The 19,609-nt window shown below is 36.4% G+C and overlaps 2 protein-coding genes across 3 annotated transcripts in view; both read right to left on the bottom strand.

The window, feature by feature from the left end:
* The window catches only part of LOC111540083 (caspase-5), a 30,117-nt gene extending 23,818 nt beyond the window's left edge, over positions 1 to 6,299 (bottom strand). The window contains exon 1 of the mRNA XM_031933833.1: positions 6,092 to 6,299. The gene's annotated coding sequence lies outside the window, so the exon portion shown is untranslated. The remainder of the gene's footprint in view (positions 1 to 6,091) is intronic.
* Positions 6,300 to 6,560: 261 nt separating this feature from the next.
* On the bottom strand, positions 6,561 to 18,581 carry CASP1 (caspase 1). Of its 2 annotated transcripts, XM_023208144.2 has the most exons (10): positions 18,099 to 18,581; positions 17,197 to 17,463; positions 16,060 to 16,122; positions 14,155 to 14,270; positions 13,322 to 13,495; positions 12,655 to 12,889; positions 12,110 to 12,253; positions 9,833 to 9,942; positions 9,199 to 9,329; positions 6,561 to 8,563 (listed from the first exon to the last, which is right to left on the bottom strand). In XM_023208144.2, the coding sequence occupies exons 1-9, from the start codon at positions 18,154 to 18,156 to the stop codon at positions 9,231 to 9,233; spliced, it is 1,266 nt and encodes a 421-aa protein (XP_023063912.1). In that variant the 5' UTR covers positions 18,157 to 18,581; the 3' UTR covers positions 6,561 to 8,563; positions 9,199 to 9,230. The 2 variants fall into 2 exon arrangements, with proteins under 2 accessions (XP_023063912.1, XP_023063911.1); XM_023208143.2 differs by having other exon boundaries at positions 6,561 to 9,329.
* Between the last annotated feature and the right edge of the window lie 1,028 nt (positions 18,582 to 19,609).

Here is a 19,609-nt window from a genome sequence, read left to right on the forward strand (position 1 = left end):
AGAAACATGATAAGCAATTAACCTAAAGAGGTTTTCAACACAATAAATGCCACATATGACAAACACACAGCTAACATCATACTCAGTGGTGAAAAGATAAAAGCTTTTCTTCAAAGATTAGAAAGAGGACAAACATACCCACTTTCACCACTTGTATTCTAGAAATCCTACCCAGAAGAATTAGACAACAGAAAGAATTTAAAGACATCAAAATAGGAGAGGAAGAAGTTAATGTGTCTTGTTTATGAATGACATGATCTTACATATATTAAGAAAACCCTAAATGCTCCACCAAAAATCTGTTAGAACTAATACACAAATGCAGTAAGGTTGAAGGATACAAAAACAACATGCAAAAATTAGTATCATTTTTATAATAACAACCAACTAAAAAATTGGATAATAAAAATCTCATTTATAATGGCTATAAAAAATTTCATGAAATAATAAGGAATAAATGTAACCAAAAAGTTAAAGACATATATACTCATAACTATAAAACATTGACAGAAGAAACTGAATGAGATTCACAAAAATGGACAAATACCCTGTGTTCATGAATTGAAAAATATTATTATGTCTATACTAACCAAGAAATCTATGAATTCAATACAATTCCTATTAAACCTCTAATGGCATTTTTTACTGAAATAGGAAAATCAACCTTAAAATTCATATGGAATTATGAAAAAATTCAAATAGCCAAAGCGTTCTTGAGTAAAGAACAAAACTGGAGGCAGCACACAACCTGACTTTAAAATAAACTGCAAAGTTATAATAATCAAACATAGTACTGGCATAAAAACAAACACAGAGAACAGTGGAATAGAACAAAAAGGCCAGAAATAAACCCAGTTATTTATAGTAAATTTATTTTTGACAAAGTTTCAAGAACACACAATAAGCTAAGGACATTTTCTTCGATAAATGATGTTGGGAAAATTAAATATCCAAGAGCAGAAGAATGAAATTGGGCCCTTATCTGTCATCATATACAAAAATCAACTCAAAATGGATTAAAAACATAAGCCTAATAACTGAAACTATGAAACTACTACACGAAAACATGGGAAAGCTTAATGACGTTGGTATAGACAATGATTTTTGGATGTAACACCAAAAACATGGGAAAAGAAAGCAAAATTAAGATATGAGATTACATCACACTAAAAACCTTTTGCAAAGCCAAGGAAACAACAGTGTGAAGAGACAACCAACAGAATAGGAGTAAATATTTGAATCCATATATCTGATAAGATATTAATATTCAAAATATATAAGAAACACTATTCAATAGGAAGAAAATAAATATTACAAAATGAACCAAGGAACAAAATAGACATTTTTCAAAGGAAGATGCATAAATGGACAACAGGTATATGCAAAATGCTCAACATCTCTGATCACCAGGAAGATTAATACCACAATGAAATATTGCCTCACACCTGTTAGAATGATTACAATCGATATTATATATATATAAAAAGATAACAAGTGTTGGAAATGACATAGAGAAAAAGGAACTCTAATATACTGTTGGTGAAAATATAAATTAGTACAGTCATAATGAAAAACAATAGGAAACTCCTCAAAAAGTTAAAAATTAAAATGAATTAAAAATGTTAAAAATGATGTAGCAATCCAAATATTTAGTATATATTTTAAATATTAAGTAACTATGTTGAAAAGACATATACACTTCCATTGTGATTGCAGCATTATTTAAAATAGGCAAGATATAAAATCAACCTAAGTAACTGTAGATGGATGAATGGAGAAAATATCGTAATGCAACAGTATTCAGCTTTAGAACAATGAAAAAAATCCTGTCATTTGTGACAACATTGATGACCGTGGATAACATTATATTGAATAAAATAAACCAAGATGGGCACCAAAAAACAAATACTATATGATCTCACTGATTTGTAGACTCTAAAAAAGTCAAACTCATAAAAGCAGAGGGTAGAATGGTGGTGATTAGGAGAAGACAGGAAGTTTGGGGAGATGTTGATCAAAGGAAACAACATTTCAATTAGATAGGGGAAATAAGTTTAAGAAATCGATTGCACCACATAGTGACTATAGTTAGTGATGTATTCTTGAAAATTATTTGACAGCGTAAATTTTAAGGGCTGTGATCACAAAAAAAGATAAGCATATGAGGTAATGCATATGTTATTTAGCTCTTTAGGGATTCTACAATATATATTTCAAACATCATTTTGTACATAAGTATATAAAATATTTATTTTCCAATTAAGTAAATAAAATAATTTTTATAAAAAACAATTCAAGACATTTGGCTTGAGATCCTCTTTTCATAATCTATAAAGTCTCATAGCATCAATTATAGGTTTAAAATAATAAATAAATGACTCAAATTTATAGATCAGCCCAGATGTGGATCCGATATGGAAACCCATATATCCAACAATGAGATATCACTTAAAATTATCCCACAGCCTCATTCAATTGAACTTTTAAAATTGAACTGCTAATTTTCTTCTATTTCTATCCTTCATTTTCTCCTCCATATAGTAAAAAATAATACCTAACTTCCAAGTGCAGGAAGGCAGCAAAACGTTATGATATTAAACTTTTTCTGCCTTCTTTATGTCTTATTCCCCAACTCAATTCACACTGCATTGATTTTATTTACTAAACATTTTCAGAATCTGACCACTACTCTTAATTCTAATTGTTCATTACTTCTATTCAGGCCAACACCCTTTCTTTCTTAATCACACCAAGAACCTTATAAACCTTCCTTTTGTCCCTTCTATTCTATTATTCACAATGAAGAGTGTTCTGATATCTAGATTTGGCCATGAAACCTCTCAGTTTATTCTAACCTAGGCCTTCTCCTTCAGCCTCATCTTCTGATACTGTCCCCACCTTGCTCATTACAATTAAAATATTCTGCTCCTCTTTTAATGTCTGGTCCAGTCTCCTACCTTCTCCTTGCTTCCTATTCTCCTATGCTTTCTGTTTATTCTCCAAGTCTAAGAGCAAATGACATTTTTTTTTCAGGCAATCCTCTGATTCTCTGAGGGGAGACAATGTCAGAGGTACATGCTCCTAGGGCACCTTGTTTCTCTTTAGGGTAGCATATTTTTCTACCTTTAATTGTGATTTCCAGCCTAATTCTCAGCATCCACCATTAGATTTTATGCTCTGTGAGGGCAGGTGACCATAAGCTAGGCCTGCACTACTTCTGGCATTCAAGGGAAGTCTAATAATTATCGACTGAATCACTAGTTGAGTGAATGTAGAAACAAATGAATAAATTTTGGGTATTGCCCAACTCTTGAAGAATATTTAATAAAAGGTAAGTAAGTTTGATTGTATTTAATAGACAATAAGCACACACTGGAAGTTTCAAGCAGAAGAAAGGTATATTCATTCTGGAAAATTTAGTGAGCAAAAGTTTGTGAAAAATACTCTGCTAGTGGGGAGGGTACCATTTTGAGGAAATATTCTTACACGTTCAAGCTTACAGTCAAGTGGAAAGATAGATATGCAAATAAGTAAAATAAAAACCATTATAAGAATTTAAATAATAAGCAGATGCCCCAAAAAAAGCATGAGCACACTGTGTCTCAGGTAGAAGATAGCTGTCTAGAGAAGGGAGGGCTTGGCACTGAGACCTGAAAGACTAGGAGGAATTTGCCCCTTAGACAAGTGAGGGCTGGTCTAACAGAGAGCAGTGTGAGAAGAAACACAAAGATTTTAGGGTGTCTAAAGTAATCAGGAAGCTGGGAGAGGTGGGCTTTAGAAAGTATTGAAGTATGCAGCCAGGACTGAAGTGGGCATGATCAGAGATAGGGCCCCCATCTGAAGATGTTTGTTTGCAGAAAATTGACAGAACGTTAGAGTGTCGAGTTTAAGAGTCAGGCCAGCCTAGAGTCACTCTTCTCAAGAGACATTAGACCAAAAGAAAATTTCATAGTCCTTTTCTAGACATCTTCCTCAACTATAAAATGGCAATAATAGCACAGACTTAACTGACTGGTTTTAAATATTCAGTCAGAGGGGCCAGGCGCGGTGGCTCAAGCCTGTAATCCCAGCACTTTGGGAGGCCGAGACGGGCGGATCACGAGGTCAGGAGATCGAGACCATCCTGGCTAACATGGAGAAACCCCGTCTCTACTAAAAACTACAAAAAAAAACTAGCCGGGCGAGGTGACGGCGCCTGTAGTCCCAGCTACCCGGGAGGCTGAGGCAGGAGAATGGCATGAACCCGGGAGGCGGAGCTTGCAGTGAGCTGAAGATCCGGCCACAGCACTCCAGCCTGGGTGACAGAGCGAGACTCCGTCTCAAAAAAAAAAAAAAAAATTCAGTCACAGAGAGTGCATGAGATACTTGTCACACAGGATTATTTTTAAAAAACAGTTTTTATTGATTTTTTTTGTTATTTTAATAATCACTGAATTGAAGTGGTAGTGATAATAAAAACGAATGGAATAATTTAGAGGCCAAATTCATCGAGAGCAGTTTTAGTCCTGGGCAAAGTGATAGGACGTTCTTACACATTTTACATAGGGTACTGTTTTTCACTAGTTTTAGTTAACAAAGACCAACTACATATGGTTATTTATAATTATTGACCCACTTAACTTGTTTTTGATTAGCACCCTTCAATTTCTCCTATCTATTAGCTAATGATTCTCCCGACTCCAGGCTATGACCAGTAAAGTCAGCCTGCCCGGTCCAAGAGGTAGCCATGGCTATGAATTTGACTTACTCCTCCCTGGCCAACTGCTTTTTAGTATCATCAAATACACAAAAAAATTTTAAAAGCGAGCAATTCCTGCATTTTAGGAGTTTCAGGTAAATGTTGTGAGGTGAGACGTAAACCTTGGAGATAATTAAGCTACAGGAGAATCAAAGGAAGAAAGAAACTCAATAGCAAGGAAGTACAAGTGAAGTAAAATACAGTCAATATTTGCTTTTTTTCTTATGAACTTAAAAATCGTGCCTCAGAGTGATTACTGGAAAAATGAATAAGTATATTTTGAAAGACAGAAACACCTATTTGAAAGTTTAGATATTTTTAAAAAGGCAATAGGGAGTCAGTGTATGCTGCTGAGTAAGAAATTTACCTTAATAAATCCCTAGCATATGAGAGTTGAGATTTAACTGACACCAACTGTGCTAATAATGCTAACCTGCAGAAGAACCTATGTCAGGCTAGCTTCATAAGAATTGTCGGCAGATCTTTAAAGGTTAATAAATGTCTATAGACTGTAAAGATTGAGCTATTCAGGGTTGGGAAGGTGGTGGTAATCTGATTTTTAAATGTGACTACAGATTATTCATATATGTTATAAGGTTTAGAAAACACCGATCTATTCCAGTTTCCTCCTTTTTCCAATGAGGAGAATGAAGCCAAAGAAGCAATATGACCTGCTGGAATAGTATCTGCTTAAGTAGCCCGAGACTCCAACTCATAGGCTTTTTCAGCTTTTGTGTATAAGACAGTTGGCCTGTAATTAGTGTACAGTATGGACTGAAGGGTTAAGTTTTTGGGAGTGGGAAGCCAGTTAAAAGTCTATGATAGCAACCTAAGAAATACTACATTATAATAGTACCATAACTACACAGAAAGGTGGAAAAAATGCAATTACTTTAAACAGACCAATAACGTAATTCAAGATAAGAGATGAGAACACGTTGAGAACCAGAGGCTCTCAGATCTGATTATGGGGAGAAGGTTCCTAGTCTGGAGGATTAATTTGGAATCAAAAGGAAGCAGAGAAGATTTCAGAGTGCATTTACAAATTTCTGGAGTTTTCTCACACAAATAACTTACTCTGTCTTCCCTTACCCTCTCTTTGATTAACAGAAGCTGGAGGAAAGGAATTAGTTTTTTTCTGGCTTGAAAACATCTAGAGAACATATTCTTCTTCAGTGTCTCTAACACAGGGTCTCATGATTCAAACTACATACCACCACTAAGAGAAAGATTCAGTATGCACACTACTGTTGATTTTCCTTTTGGTATTTCTGCCTGTCACACAGCAATAAATCAAGGTTTTTCTAAGACCTGAGTCCCCAGCTGCCAGTCAGAAAAGGACCCCAGACTCACCAGCCATAGCTAACAGCCTCTGTCTCTTTGTAGAGCACTGGAAAGTGACTCGGACTCAGAATTAAAAGACACCAGGTATTTCCTTATTGCAGGGAGTGGGAACATATGATCACAGATTACAAAGTTGCTTCTGGGAACTTCCAGTTTCATTACTGGGAAGTGCCCTGTAGTCAGCAAATTGGCTTTCCAGTCTTGAACTCTAGATTCTCCCCTGGGGAAAAAAATACAAATAACAAAACATTGTTCTGTGGGTTGAAACTTCAGCCTGGTTTTCTTTTTGCTTTTCTCTCTCCATAGCCCCACATCTTCTTCTATTCATCGTTCTCTTCTATTCTGTCAGTTTTTCTACCTCTACTCATCTAAAAACACATGTCCTGAATGAGTAAAATCTAACTAGTTTCCTTGCATCTTCCCATAAGAATTAACCAAATATTTTATATGGCTTGGGTTTCTTTATTTTTCATTTCAATTTTTATTTGCGTTTCAGGGGTACATATGCAAGCTTGTTACAAGAGTATATTATGTGATGCAGAGGTTCGTGGTACAATTTAACCTATCACCTAGGTAGTGAGAATAGCACTCAGTACATAGTTTTTCAGTTCTTGCCCTCTTCCTTTACTCCTCCCTCTAGTAGCTTCCCGTGCCTGTTATTCCCATCTTTATGTCCATGTGTATGCAGTATTTAGCTAGAACTTGCAAGTGAGATTATATGATATTTGATTTCCTGTTTCTGCATTAATTTGCTTAGAATAATGGCCTCCAGTTGCATCCATGTTTCTGCGAAGGGCAGGATTTCATTTTTATGGCTGTGTAATATTCCATAGTAAGTGTGTACTACATGTTTTAAATCCAGTCCACCATTGATGGGCACCTGGGTTGATTCTATGATTTTGGCTATGGTGAATAGTGCTGTGGCAAACATGAAAGCACATGTCTTTGTGATAGAACAGTATATTTTCCCTTGAGGATTCAGTCAGTAATGGGATGCTTGGACAAATGATAGTTCTTTTTTTCGTTCTTTGGCAAATCTCCAAACTGCTTTTCACAAAGATGGATGTATCACGTTACTGGACTTCAAGTTATGCTAGAAGTGTGCAGTAGCCACAACAGGAAGGTACTGGTACAAAATACAGACACATAGCTCAAGGGAACACAATAGAGAACCCCAAAATAAAGCCACACACCTACAACCAACTGATACTCAACAAAATCAACAACAACAACAAAAAGAAATAAGGAAAGTGTTGTCTACTCAATACATGTATTTCTTGCTTAAACTCTGCTGAGGAATCACGATGGAGTCTTCTCTTCCCCATCTCCCTGTCATCTTACCCTTTGATTAGAGATAGTTCTGAAGGAATCCTCTTAACTAGTTCCTGGAATGCTGTTCTTCAACTGACTAAAACTGCTTTAACAGTTAATTTTTACTGAGGGTGACAATTCACTTCTGCTTTTTGATATTCTCTGAGCAAAGACTGATCACAGTGTAGTCTCAGGTTGTAGTAGAATGTGCATGATAGTACAGAATAAATATGCCCAGAAAAACAGTTAATAAAAGGCAAAAAAGAAGAGAGAGAGAGAGATAGAGAGAGAAAGAGAGAGACTGTAATGTGTTCAACTATGAAGGTTTTTAAAAAGTCAGAAATTAACTCTCATTTAATATGTTTAATACTAGAAAAAACTCTTTGCAAGTAGAGGGGTAGTTCTTCGAATCATCCCTAAATCTTAACATCACTGAGTGAATGATGTCACCCCAAACTCATTTTCTCTGCACCATACCAGGACTTCATTGTGCACACCATGCATCCTAGATTTTCTTCAGGGTGTCATGAGCCATTTGCCAAGTGCTTCATTTTGGATGGCTGTCCTACATTTTCAAGGAGTCTGTGAACTACTGAGGGTCTAGTGTTGATTTCTTTGTCTTAAATACTTTTGCAAAGGGTAGAAACATGCAAGTTCTGTTCATGGATTGGTCAGTAGTAAACTGTGGGATTTGGGAAATCCCACACTACACTGTCACTGTCAAAACTAGCTGTTTTCCCCCATCTCTCCTGCTGAACTCTAAATTATTTGAAGTCAGACACCTGCTGTAACTTACATCGCATCCTCAAGGCAGAAAGCCCAGCAAATTATTTTACTGTTTTTAAAAATGGCACAAAATAAATTTTTGTTCAAGAAAGTAATTCATAACATTGCTATGTTTGTAAGTCTGATTTTCCTTTTTTTAATTTTTATATTTTATTTTACTTTAAGTTCTGGGAAAGAAAGGTGCCAATAGCCAGTTCGGGTCTGACAGATTAAGTCGAACACTCCAAATTCCTTAGTCGCTCTAAGTTCCAATCCCTGTTTCTTCAGTGTGATAGAAAACTGAGGACAAGTTTTCATTTTTCTAACAGATTTATTAGCTAAAAAAAAGTTTATTATTCAGCAGACATAATTCCAAAAACCTTTACAGAAGGATCTCTTCACTTCCTATGAGAAAAATAAATAAATAAAAATAAATAAACATAGGAAAGCATTCTGTTAAAGACATGCAAGTTATAAAGTTATACCACCAATGGGAACATACACAATTTTAAAAGGAAAGACCACATGCTGTGTTTAAATATACCCTGCTGAGGTGAAGGACAGAAACATCTAAAAGTGAGGGTTCATAGTCTTACAGCCACTTGTGGACCAAAGTCAGCTGAATCTCAGAAGGGGTCTAAATGAAAAACTTTGGCAGAAGAGGAACATGCTCTGCACTGACCAGAAGAAAGGCATTACTTCAGTATTTTCTGTATATCATATTATGGTTTGATTATCCCTTATCCGAAATGCATGCTACCAGAAGTATTTCAAATTTCAGATATTTTTGTATATTGGAATTCAGCAGTATACTTACTGGTTTAGCATCCCTAATCCAAAAATCTATAATTTGAAATGTTTCAATAAACATTTCCTTTGAATATCATGCAGGCGCTCACACAGTGTTGGATTTTAGAGCATTTCAAAATTCAAAATTTTGGATTAAGGATTCTGAGCCTGTAGACCTAGAGTTCTTGACTAAAATGGACTGTCAGTACCCTTTCCTCAGCCTTCCCACACTCCCGACCATACACATGTACCTGCGCACAGACATTCATACAGTTTCCTTATTTTAATGTCCTGGGAAGAGGTAGAAACATCTTGTCAAAGTCACTCTTTCAGTGGTGGGCATCTGTACTCTACCACCTGGCTGCTCAAATGAAAGTCGAACCTAAAAGAGTAAGAAAAGTCTGTAGCCCTTTTTTTTTTTTTTTTTTTTTTTTGCTGAGTTTTTTTTTTTTTCAAGAGCTTCTTGAGTTATGCCAAAGAACTACAACAAATATAGCAAAATAAGTGACAAAAACAAAAAGTACTTCCATCTGCAACAAGTATAGCCATATATGTATGTAAGCATTGAATGACCCTCCTCAGGGCATTTTAAATCTGCTGCTGGATCTAATAGCCATGAGAGACACAGGTAATTAGAGTCCATTCATTTGTCTCTGAAGGGCAGGAGTGGGTGAAACTAAATGATTGTTTTCTCAAGGCCATGGGTCATTACAGGTTGGATCTGGCTCCCAGGTTTGTCCACTCTCCAAAGAACTCCAAAACTCTTTTGGAAAAAAAGGGTATTATTGGAAGATAAACATGTCTGGATCTGCTTTCTATGCTTCCAATTGCAATAGTCAAGCATTCAGGGAAGTAGAGTGAAAATAGCATCCTCTAGAGTCCTACCTTGCGGAAAATTTCCTCCACATCACAGGAACAAGCATATTCTTGTATATGTTCAATGAGTCTTATAATAAAAACAGAGCCCTTTGTGGGATGTCTCCAAGAAACGTTATCTGTTGATAAAGCACATTTCAAATCTCAAGACTGGCTCTTGCCTGAAGAAAGAGAAGAAACCCTAATATTTCTATTCCAGCTGAGTGATGTTTGAAATCATAAATTTAGTAGCAAATAAGGAAAAGGCAGAATGGGGTAGAGGGGAGTGATTGGGATTTGGAAACAAAATATCTAAATGTACATTTCCAAAGTGGTATTACTGACTGTGATTTAAGTTAATTATGCATTCTGATATTTAATAGACTCTGCTGTACAGGGGATGGTAATAATTCCACACACAAGTGGTATCTGAGGTCACACAAGTGTCTGAGATAACCCAGGATATGCAATACTCAGTCTACAGGTAATTATATTAACAAATTCTCAATTTATATACTTCATAAAAAATTAATCAAAATTAAATAGCATTGACAGTAAGATATTTACACACAAAAAGTTAACTATAAAAATCATAAAACAGAACAAAAGTAGAAATCTAGAAGGAGTAGATAAGGAAATAAGTGTATTATATTGGAGGGAAAAAGTTCTTATGAAGAAGAGAAATATTAAAGAAAAGCAATATTAATTTGCTACATAGTAGACACAGAAGTAATGAAGGCATAAAATTATACAAAGGAAGGCATAAGAGAAAAGCAGCAGCAATAACTCTGTATATAATGACAGACACATTCTTTAGTGACACATTTTAGCCAGTTATAATGGTCATAAAGTATATATTGATAATAAAATTCTATTTAGAAACACAGCTATCTCAGCTAAATGAAGGCTTTAACTGAGACTTGTTCTAGTAAAAGGAAGTAAGTGAAAGATATGGTGGAGACAGATGTCTCTGCAAATGTTTTGTGAAATTAAGGAAGTAGATAATTATTTTTCTTCAGGAGATCACTATGATGTGGTTGGGATTAGCACAGCAGAATGTGGAGATAGGTTTAACATGGAAGTTATAGATAACTAAATTGGAGTTTCTGACAGTCATCTGGAAGGGAGGAGTACGGAAAGTGAAAGAAAAGAAAGATACATAAATCAGCCAGATTGATGATGAGAAGCCGGGGGCCTACAAAAGAGCTACTTAGAGAGCGGTGAATGTCATGTGGAAGGCTGGGATCAAAAGATACTAAGTAACAGTTCTGTCTAATGTTAAACTCTACTATATGTACTCAGGCTGAAAATGTATGGTGTTTTTGGGTGCTGTCATTGTTTCTGATCATTGGGAAAAAAATTATTGAGTTCTACATCAGGCCATGTTCAACACAATGTAGAACCAAGCTTCTTCTGAAAGAAGATATCTCATTTTAGAAAATATTTTAGAAAACCTAATTATTTGAGCAGAGGCAGGGCCTTTGGGCCAGAGGTGACCAAGTGAATGCGAGTCCTTTCAGGAAACTGTCAAACATGGTGAATGAAAGGATTTAAATAATTTTTATCTAAATCTCGCTTAGAAAAGTAACTGAATTAAGTTATCAAATAAATACGTTTTAAATAATAGCAGTTCTTTAATGTGTGCTTTATTTTATGTCATTACCAATATTTCAAACATATTAATTTATTAAATCCTTAGAAAAATAATATTTATATTCACATATTAGTGAGCAATTCAAGGAAAGCCCAAGGAGGAACTAGTGGAGTTGTTTTACGAAGTACTAAATGTCTGGGTCAGTCAATAATAGCAAGATTCTTACTCCAAAGCATACATTTAGAAAAATTCAAATATATTCTGTCTTATATACTTCATGCTTCCAGGTAAAACCCACTTAAATTTAGAGCCTTAAAGTGCCTTGCTTGCTCTTCTACTTTTCAGAACCTTGCTACTACTCTTCTCCTATAAGTATTTGATGTCTGGGCAAATTGGATGAATGAATGACATCAACATGGTGGAATTTTCTACGTAGAGGCAGATTCTAATGTACTACAGCACATACTGTCTTCCATTTAATTCTCTGTTATCACTCAAATTGCGAAAAATATTTTGAAACATAGATGAATTCTCTAATTAGTAATGCATTGAATAGATATGTGAAATTGATCTCTTGGATAAAGGGAATTGTGTGTATAACGTGGAACAAAGCTTGAGTTGGTCTTGAGTTGTTAATCATCACGTCTAGTGGGTGACTGTCACTTTTTGTATTGATAGCCCCAACAAAGATGTCCTGTGCAGAAACCTGTTACCTGGTGTGGAAGAGCAGAAAGCAATAAAATCCTTCTCTATGTGGGCTTTCTTAATAGCATCATCCTCAAACTCTTCTGTAGTTGGTAAAGATATGTTTCCAGAAACTCCTGCTGAATCTTTTAACCACACCACACCATGGTTCTCTGGAAAGACACGATTTGATTTGTTACTACCTATCAATGGCTGAGAAGATGATGTTTTCCTCCTAGCCTCTGTTCAATGATATTTATTAAAGTGTTTGCTCCATCATTAATTCACATGCAAATACACACATACATTTCAGTTACAATCTTTTCAACAATATTTATCTTTTCTAACCATCAAACAAATTGTAAAAATTTCCAAACGTCAAAGTCTCAAGCTTGAATATAGAACAAATATCTACCAACCAGTCATTCAATTCACAGAAGCTGCAATCTTGAATACTGACAGTACGTGTTATTTGACATTAAAAGACAAACGAAAAGAAACCAAAAATTCCTGGATACATACAGAGTAAGATAGTGTTTGAATGTCTGGTGTTCTCAAAGGCATCAGCACTCACCACCACGGCAGGCCTGGATGATGATCACCTTCGGTTTGTCCTTCAAACTTGGGCAGTTCCTGGTATTCAACATTGTAAAGATTGCATTGAGTTGTAATACATCTGGGACTTGCTCAGAGTATTTCTTCCCACATATGCCTTCCTGAATACCATGAGACATGAACACCAGGAAGGTGCTGTCAGAGGTCTTGTGCTCTGGGCGGTGTGCAAATGCCACCAGCTCTGTAGTCATTTCCTGAAAGAGACCATATTACTGATTTTCAACTATGTAATTAACTATCATGGTACCTTGGAAAGTCAATAAAGAAATACTTAAGGAGTTTCTTAAGGGATTCCATGACAAACAATGGGGTGCCAAAAAAAATTTTAGTCTTAATTTCAAGAAAGGTGAAGGAAAGTGTTATAGGAAGTCATCCAGAGAATTACCTTGTAGAGAGACGGTGGCATTACTGAGTCAATAAAACATTTCCCAATCCAGTTATACCAGGCTTGTGCTGAATGACTTTTATGTTGCAAGGGACCATGTAGTATCCAGCACTCTCTCAAGGCAAGTTTGTATTTTAGATTATCAAGAGATTACATTTCTTGGTCTTATAACCAAGCTTTCTAATATTATTTAGTTATACGAAGGTCATGACCATTGTTTCTGTTGTATAATAGAACTTACCGAAGCAGTGAGATTTTTTCTCACATCTACTCTGTACCCCAGATTTTGTAGCAGCATTGTCATGCCTGTGATGTCAACCTCAGCTCCAGTTCTTCTAGAAAGAGTGTCAAATTCTTCGTTGCAGATAATGAGAGCAAGACGTGTGCGGCTTGACTTGACCATTATTGGATAAATCTGTAGGAAATGCAGTTTGAATGAACAGCCTTGTTCTCTCCAATTAAATATTTCCATTACGGGTTTATGACAGCTTCCCCTTCCTTAGTCCTATCAGGATACCAAACCCCATGAACCATATATTGAAAAGAAACAGAATTGAATGCTGCTTCAGGAGTATGCATGAACATTGCAAATGCCCAGATGGCAGCTGAGCTGCTGACTTCCTTGTTCTTGATAGGTAGGATTTTGAAAGATGCACAAGCGTTGAAGCAAAAACACTGAATTCTAAAACTGATTGCTCCAATTTCTGATTGTTTTTCTTTGAGAAAAATATTTAACAATACCATGTCTCAGCTTCTTGATCTCTAAAATGGGTTATGTTTAAGGTAAAGAATTATGTATTATCATGTGCAAAATGCTTAGAACAATGCCCACTCATAAAAAGCATTCAATAGCTGCCATCGCTGATGTGATTTATGCAGGAAGTGGATCCAATTTGGATCTCTTTCTATAAACCTTGGATTCTAGGCTATAGAAATCCTTTATGTAAGAGGATCAGAAGTATGATTCTCCAGAACTGCTCAATGAAGTTGACTCTAAGAATAAGCCACTGCATTTAAGAACTGCCTCAAGTGTATCTTTCACCCCACTCTATCCTTGTGTTCTGAGCATGGCACCTCTGCCGGCTTTTCTTTCCATATCCTTTGAGCTTCTTCTTGGGAGCAAAGCTTGACATTCCCTTTTGAGCCTGAGGATGTGGGCATAGCTGGGTTGTCCTGCATTGCCTGAGAAGCTGCAAGAGACAAAGAACCTCATGAACAGTGGCATCCCTGTTTGTTCTGCTTTGTGTTTCTTACAGCCTCACCTACGGATGAAGCCAACAGAAGAGGAAATGCACTCTGAGGAGGATAATCCTGAGCTGCATCATTAACACAGCTGAGTGAGTTTGCTCCTAATGGAGCACATTTCAAGCCAGAGATTTCTGGGTATGCATTACAAGTATCTTCTTTCATATTTCAGGATCAGCCTTTCTACAAACATTTTAGATACTAACATAGAAAGGGAAAATTTCAAGTCTGTGCCTGATAAAACACTCAGAAAACAATGTGTGAGATAAAATAGTTAGAATATAAACTTTTTTCAAAATATTCAAACCGTAAGATAAAATTTAATGGGAGCAGGTCTTAATGAAATCTACTAAAATATTTTTTAAAATATCTGTTTATATTTTTATTTATTTACTTAATATACATGGTAGTAAGCACAAGGAATATTTTTTAATGAATCTTTATTCTGTCCTTTAGGATTTCTTCCTTCTATGTATACATATGAAACGACATTCATATTGAATATATGAACTAGAATGAAGACACAATGATAAATGTTAAAATCAAGGTACACACTAGATGGATTCATAGCACTAAACATTCATTGCACAGACACATGAGAAAATGTTTTCACAGAGTTTATGTGAGAAAATCCTTGAGGCTTTTATTTCATCACAGGTTCCACACAACCCGACAATGTGATGTCCTTGTTAAAGAAATTAATGTAACCTTTGTTTTAAAATAGAAACAAGTTTTCTAGATATGTGGAGGATCTTTTAGAAACTATTAAGGCAAAAAATAATATTTAATTCTAAAAACAAATTTGAAAAACGATTATACAATCAGATAAACAAAGGCAGCATGAAATGTGTTGATGTGGAAAAGAACTAATTAGAATAGATATATTGGAGAAAATTATAGAATAATCTTTGTTGGATAAAATGTTGGGTTCCTTCATAAAGAAGTGTGAAAACAATAGAAAAAACTAAATGTAAGTAGTTATAGGTTATTTTTGAGCTATTTTTTCATAGTCAAGAATACAGTATTTATTTATACATTGAATATCCCATGCTGTGAAACGTTTAAGAAAATATTCATGATATCCTACCTTAATAAATTCAGTAGAGTAATATCTGAACTTGATAAATAATTTGCATTCCTAGCCTCTAAATTGCTTTCAAATGTAAGTTTCTTTTATTTTAAGAGTGTACTATGGGAATAGCAGTTCTTTAACAAAATAACAGAAGTAGAAATAGAGAGACGGTTCCAAATTTGACAAAAGCCTGTATAAAACTTGGCCATGGCTTGAATATTAGAGGTGCATGAGAAGAAAGGGTCCCATATGAGTTTCAAGTTCCTACTTTGAACAACTGGTGATGGTGGCACCAATAACCAAGTTACACAAAACCGGAAGAGAAGCAGGGTGTGGAAGTACGGCATGTTTAGCTCTGGGAAAGTTTAGAATAAGGTGTATCTGGGAGATGGGAGTGAATATTTCAGTAGGCTTAAATAATGAAGTTTGGTACTTATTTGGGTAATCAGGATTTCAGGCACAGATTCAGAATTTTTAATATAAACAAGGATAGTGAAGCATTGGGAACAGTTTCTACAAAAGCAGAGTAGATTACAAAAAGAAAATTATATGACCTATCTATGAGAATTTCCAATAGCCCATTTACCCATGGTTCATCCTACAAAATTAATGTCAAGGAAGATGGGAGTCAAAGAATGCTCTTCCTTTAAAAACAGCATTACCTGGAGAGGAAGAAAGTACTCCTTGATAGTCTTGCATATTAAGGGAATTTCCAGATGTTTGATCTATGAAAAGATAAAGGATATTGAATTAGTCACTTATCATCTCTGGAAAACTATACCCCAATCTGTAAAACACTCCCCACTAAAAATTTCTCCCATAACACTGACTGACTGACATTAAATAGTGTTCAAGATGTTCTTTAATTTAGAGAGTGGTGGGAGGTAGAAAATGAAAGAGGCATTGATAGAAAAACACGTGTTTGTTACATATAGATGAAAACAGAAACATCTGCAATGTCTACTTAGACAGGCATAACCTTTCCCTAACCCTTAGAACAAAAGACTTTTGCTTTCAAAGAACACCTCCCTCTGAAGTGGCTTTAGGAAGTGCCACAGAGATGAGTGACTGGGAATTCACCAGAACTCATCCTCACCACGTGGTAGGTCCAAGTGGTCATGAGATTTGGCCAGATCAGTTCCTGAGCCCTGTACTGTGCTTGAGGAGGGTTGCAAGTGGCAAATTTCCAGGCCTCACAGCATGATTCACCCCCTGGTACCAGGCAACCGGGTGATCTTACTCAAAGAAAATACAAGCAGGCAACTGGAGGAATGAGCCCACTAGAAATCTTTAGTTTTCTATACTTTCAATGTGTTCTCTGAGTGTATTATCATCACTGAAATATATTTTATTCTTTTGGGAGGGTAAAATTTTAGAGAAAAGTTATAAAAAGTATTTGATTATAAACCTTAAAGCTTCATGTGGCTTTACAACTACATAAGTGCCTACGGACCCCTTGCACTCAAGAAAAGCAAGTCCACAAGTAAATATTTTGCCTTGCCAGGAACACTGGAACACATATGTGAAGCTTTTCAGATGGTTCTCATGAGCTTCAGCAAAGGAACTACCAGATACTCAGAACAGGAAATGAACTTTAATCAGAAGAAAGCCACTGAGGATGAAGGAAAAGAATCAAAGGAGAGTCAAAGCACATGCAGTAGGGACCCTGCTACAGGAATATGGCCCTGAAGCCAGAGATAAGAAAGTTTTCTTCAAATTAACAGGACTAGTAAAGAAATTAAATGTTAGGCATGAAGACAGGCCCTAGGCAAACTTGAGTGTGAGTCACTGACCCTTACCTGCTGAAAGTCCCAGCGTCCCTGCCAGGTACCTGTCTTCTTCACAAATGTATGTGATGCAAATTTGGGATGCCTGTGCCCCTTTGTGAATAACAGAGTCAATCACAGCTCGGGCCTTATCCATAACTGTAGCATTTTCACATTTTACCTTCTCCATCTCTTCCTGGTTCAGCACCCTTGTCTGTAATAATTCATCCAGTAAGCCATTTATTGTACCTTCACCCATGGAACGGATAAACAGCTTTCTCTTCTCCTTCAGGACCTTGTCTGTTTGGAGCACAAGGATTTCTCACTTCATGAAAACAGCCTCATATTCCTCTCATGTAATCAACAGAAAGTGAACTCATTTAGATTTCATCAGTGAAATGTCCCCCTCTTCACAGTTGGGTAATCCATCTTCTTACTGTATCACTGTCCTACTTGTTTCCCTCAGTAGTCTCCATACATGTGCATGGAGTGGCCTGAAGACTGAGTTTACCATTTACATTAGTCCCTGGAAAGTGAAGATCATCCTCTTATGTCCCTTGTTTATTTAACTCTGAATAATAAATTAATGAAGCAGAAATAGTCCATTTCATTTAGGAACCACTGCTGCTAGTACTCCTCCTGTGCCAATTCTGTACCCTTTGTCAGACTTTCAACATGTAAGAGTTTAATTAAGATTGTAAAATGACAGCAGGCTGCCCCTAAAGCCTCAGTACCTTTCTGGGCTTGCCTTTCCTTTCTAAAGGCTACAAGAATCTTCTAGTTCCTTCTCTCCTCCCTCTCCTCCCTCTCCCCTCTTTTCCTCACTTCTGCTCAAATAAATTTCCACAGATACAAATTATGGTTTCCAGAAGAATCAGCTCTTTCCACAACTCTTTCTTCCCAGCAACCTGTTGTTGGAAAAGTAAAAGACTCACCAGCCATGGCTTTTCTCTCCTCCCTTCTTGTGTGGCCGAAACTGAAAGTATGCTTCATCTTCCTTTTTGACAGAGCCTATACACGTATTGGGAAACACTCACTGCACATGCATATGCATGTCTTTACTTTTCTTTCCATTAAAGAATCAGAACTGTAGCCTACATCAGGTTGTGTATCCATGGGAAATTTTCTTCACCAGCCCTTGGATAGATCAGGGTAGGAGGGGAATGGGGCTTGGAGAATAAGACAGGATTGAAAAAGTATGTGTACAGTTAAATTCACACAATGAAGAGTTTCTCAATTATTAGAAAGCTTGACAGAGTAAAGTAACACAACCTTTGGAGTATGTGAACCACTCTTCCCTTGACCCCACCTCACAGCTCTTGGGAAAGTTGTGGGTAGTGTATGTCCCTGTGAAACATTTTTGCTTTAAGGGAAATGGAAACATTTTTCACCAGAATTAAAGCTTTTCTTATTTAAGGTTCTTTTCACATTGCTTTTTCTTTTCTTTTCTTCTTTTTTTTTTTTTCTGATAGAGGGTATCATTCTGTCGTGCAGGCCGGAATGTAGTTTCTCAACCTTGGCTCACTGCAGCTTCCACTTCCCAGACTCAGATGATTCTTCCAAATCAGCCTTCAGAGTAGCTGCAATTACTGGCACATGCCACCATGGCCAGCTAATATTTATATCTCTTGTAGAGACAGGGTCTCCCTGTGTTTCCTAAGCTAGTCTTCAGCTACTGGGCTCAAGTGCTGTGCCCACCTTGGTCTCCCAAAGAGCTAGGATTACAGGCATGAGCCATCCACCCATCCTGGAGGGCTTATTTTTGAGGGAAATTGCATCATAGAGGCCCAGGGCATAGGCTCTGGACTCAGAATGTTGAACTTAGCATTTTAAACTTCCCTTCCTTGGCAAGATATTGAACTTCCCTATGCATTTGTTCCTCTGTCTGTGAAATAATTTTACTAATGTATGTACCTACACAGTTTTGAGCATTAAGTGAGAGAAAATGTGGAAAATGCATGGAACATAGCCTGGCAAATGGTAAGCAAATAATGAGTGATATTACTATAATTAATACAAATGTTTAAGGTTAGAAAAATAATCAAGGATGATTATGTGCAGATTATCTAGCTAAGTTTACATTTTGTTAGAGTCCTCAAGCAGTGCATCTAGTCATTCGTTTAGCAAACATATATGGATGACATTGCTCTAGGTGCCAGAGGTTCAGTCAAAACAGATCATGGTCCTTTCCCCTTCGGTCTCACATTCAAGAGGGGAAGACAAACATGAAGGCCTGTGATATGGTTTGTCTCTGTTTCCCTACCCAAATCTCACCTTGAATTGTAATCATCATCATGTGTTATGGGAGGTATCTGGTGGGATGTAATTGAATCATGGGTGCTATTTTTTTCCATGCTGTTCTCCTGAAAATTAATGTCTCATGAGTTCTGATGGTTTTATAAAAGGGAATTCCCCTGCTTACACCCTCTTGCCTGCATCCATGTAG

This window comes from Piliocolobus tephrosceles, chromosome 13, assembly GCF_002776525.5.
Source record: "Piliocolobus tephrosceles isolate RC106 chromosome 13, ASM277652v3, whole genome shotgun sequence".
Classification (NCBI taxonomy): Eukaryota; Metazoa; Chordata; class Mammalia; order Primates; family Cercopithecidae; genus Piliocolobus; species Piliocolobus tephrosceles.

Bases quoted from the DNA above. Each gene is read 5' to 3' on its own strand.
- CASP1 (XM_023208144.2), bottom strand. From the start codon at position 18,156: ATGAAGCATACTTTCAGTTTCGGCCACACAAGAAGGGAGGAGAGAAAA. The intron at 12,890-13,321 runs GTAAGTTCTATT...GGTCTCTTTCAG, and splicing joins GAAAAAATCTCACTGCTTCG to GAAATGACTACAGAGCTGGT. The intron at 9,943-12,109 runs GTAACAGGTTTC...CTTTATCAACAG, and splicing joins TTTCTGCTCTTCCACACCAG to ATAACGTTTCTTGGAGACAT.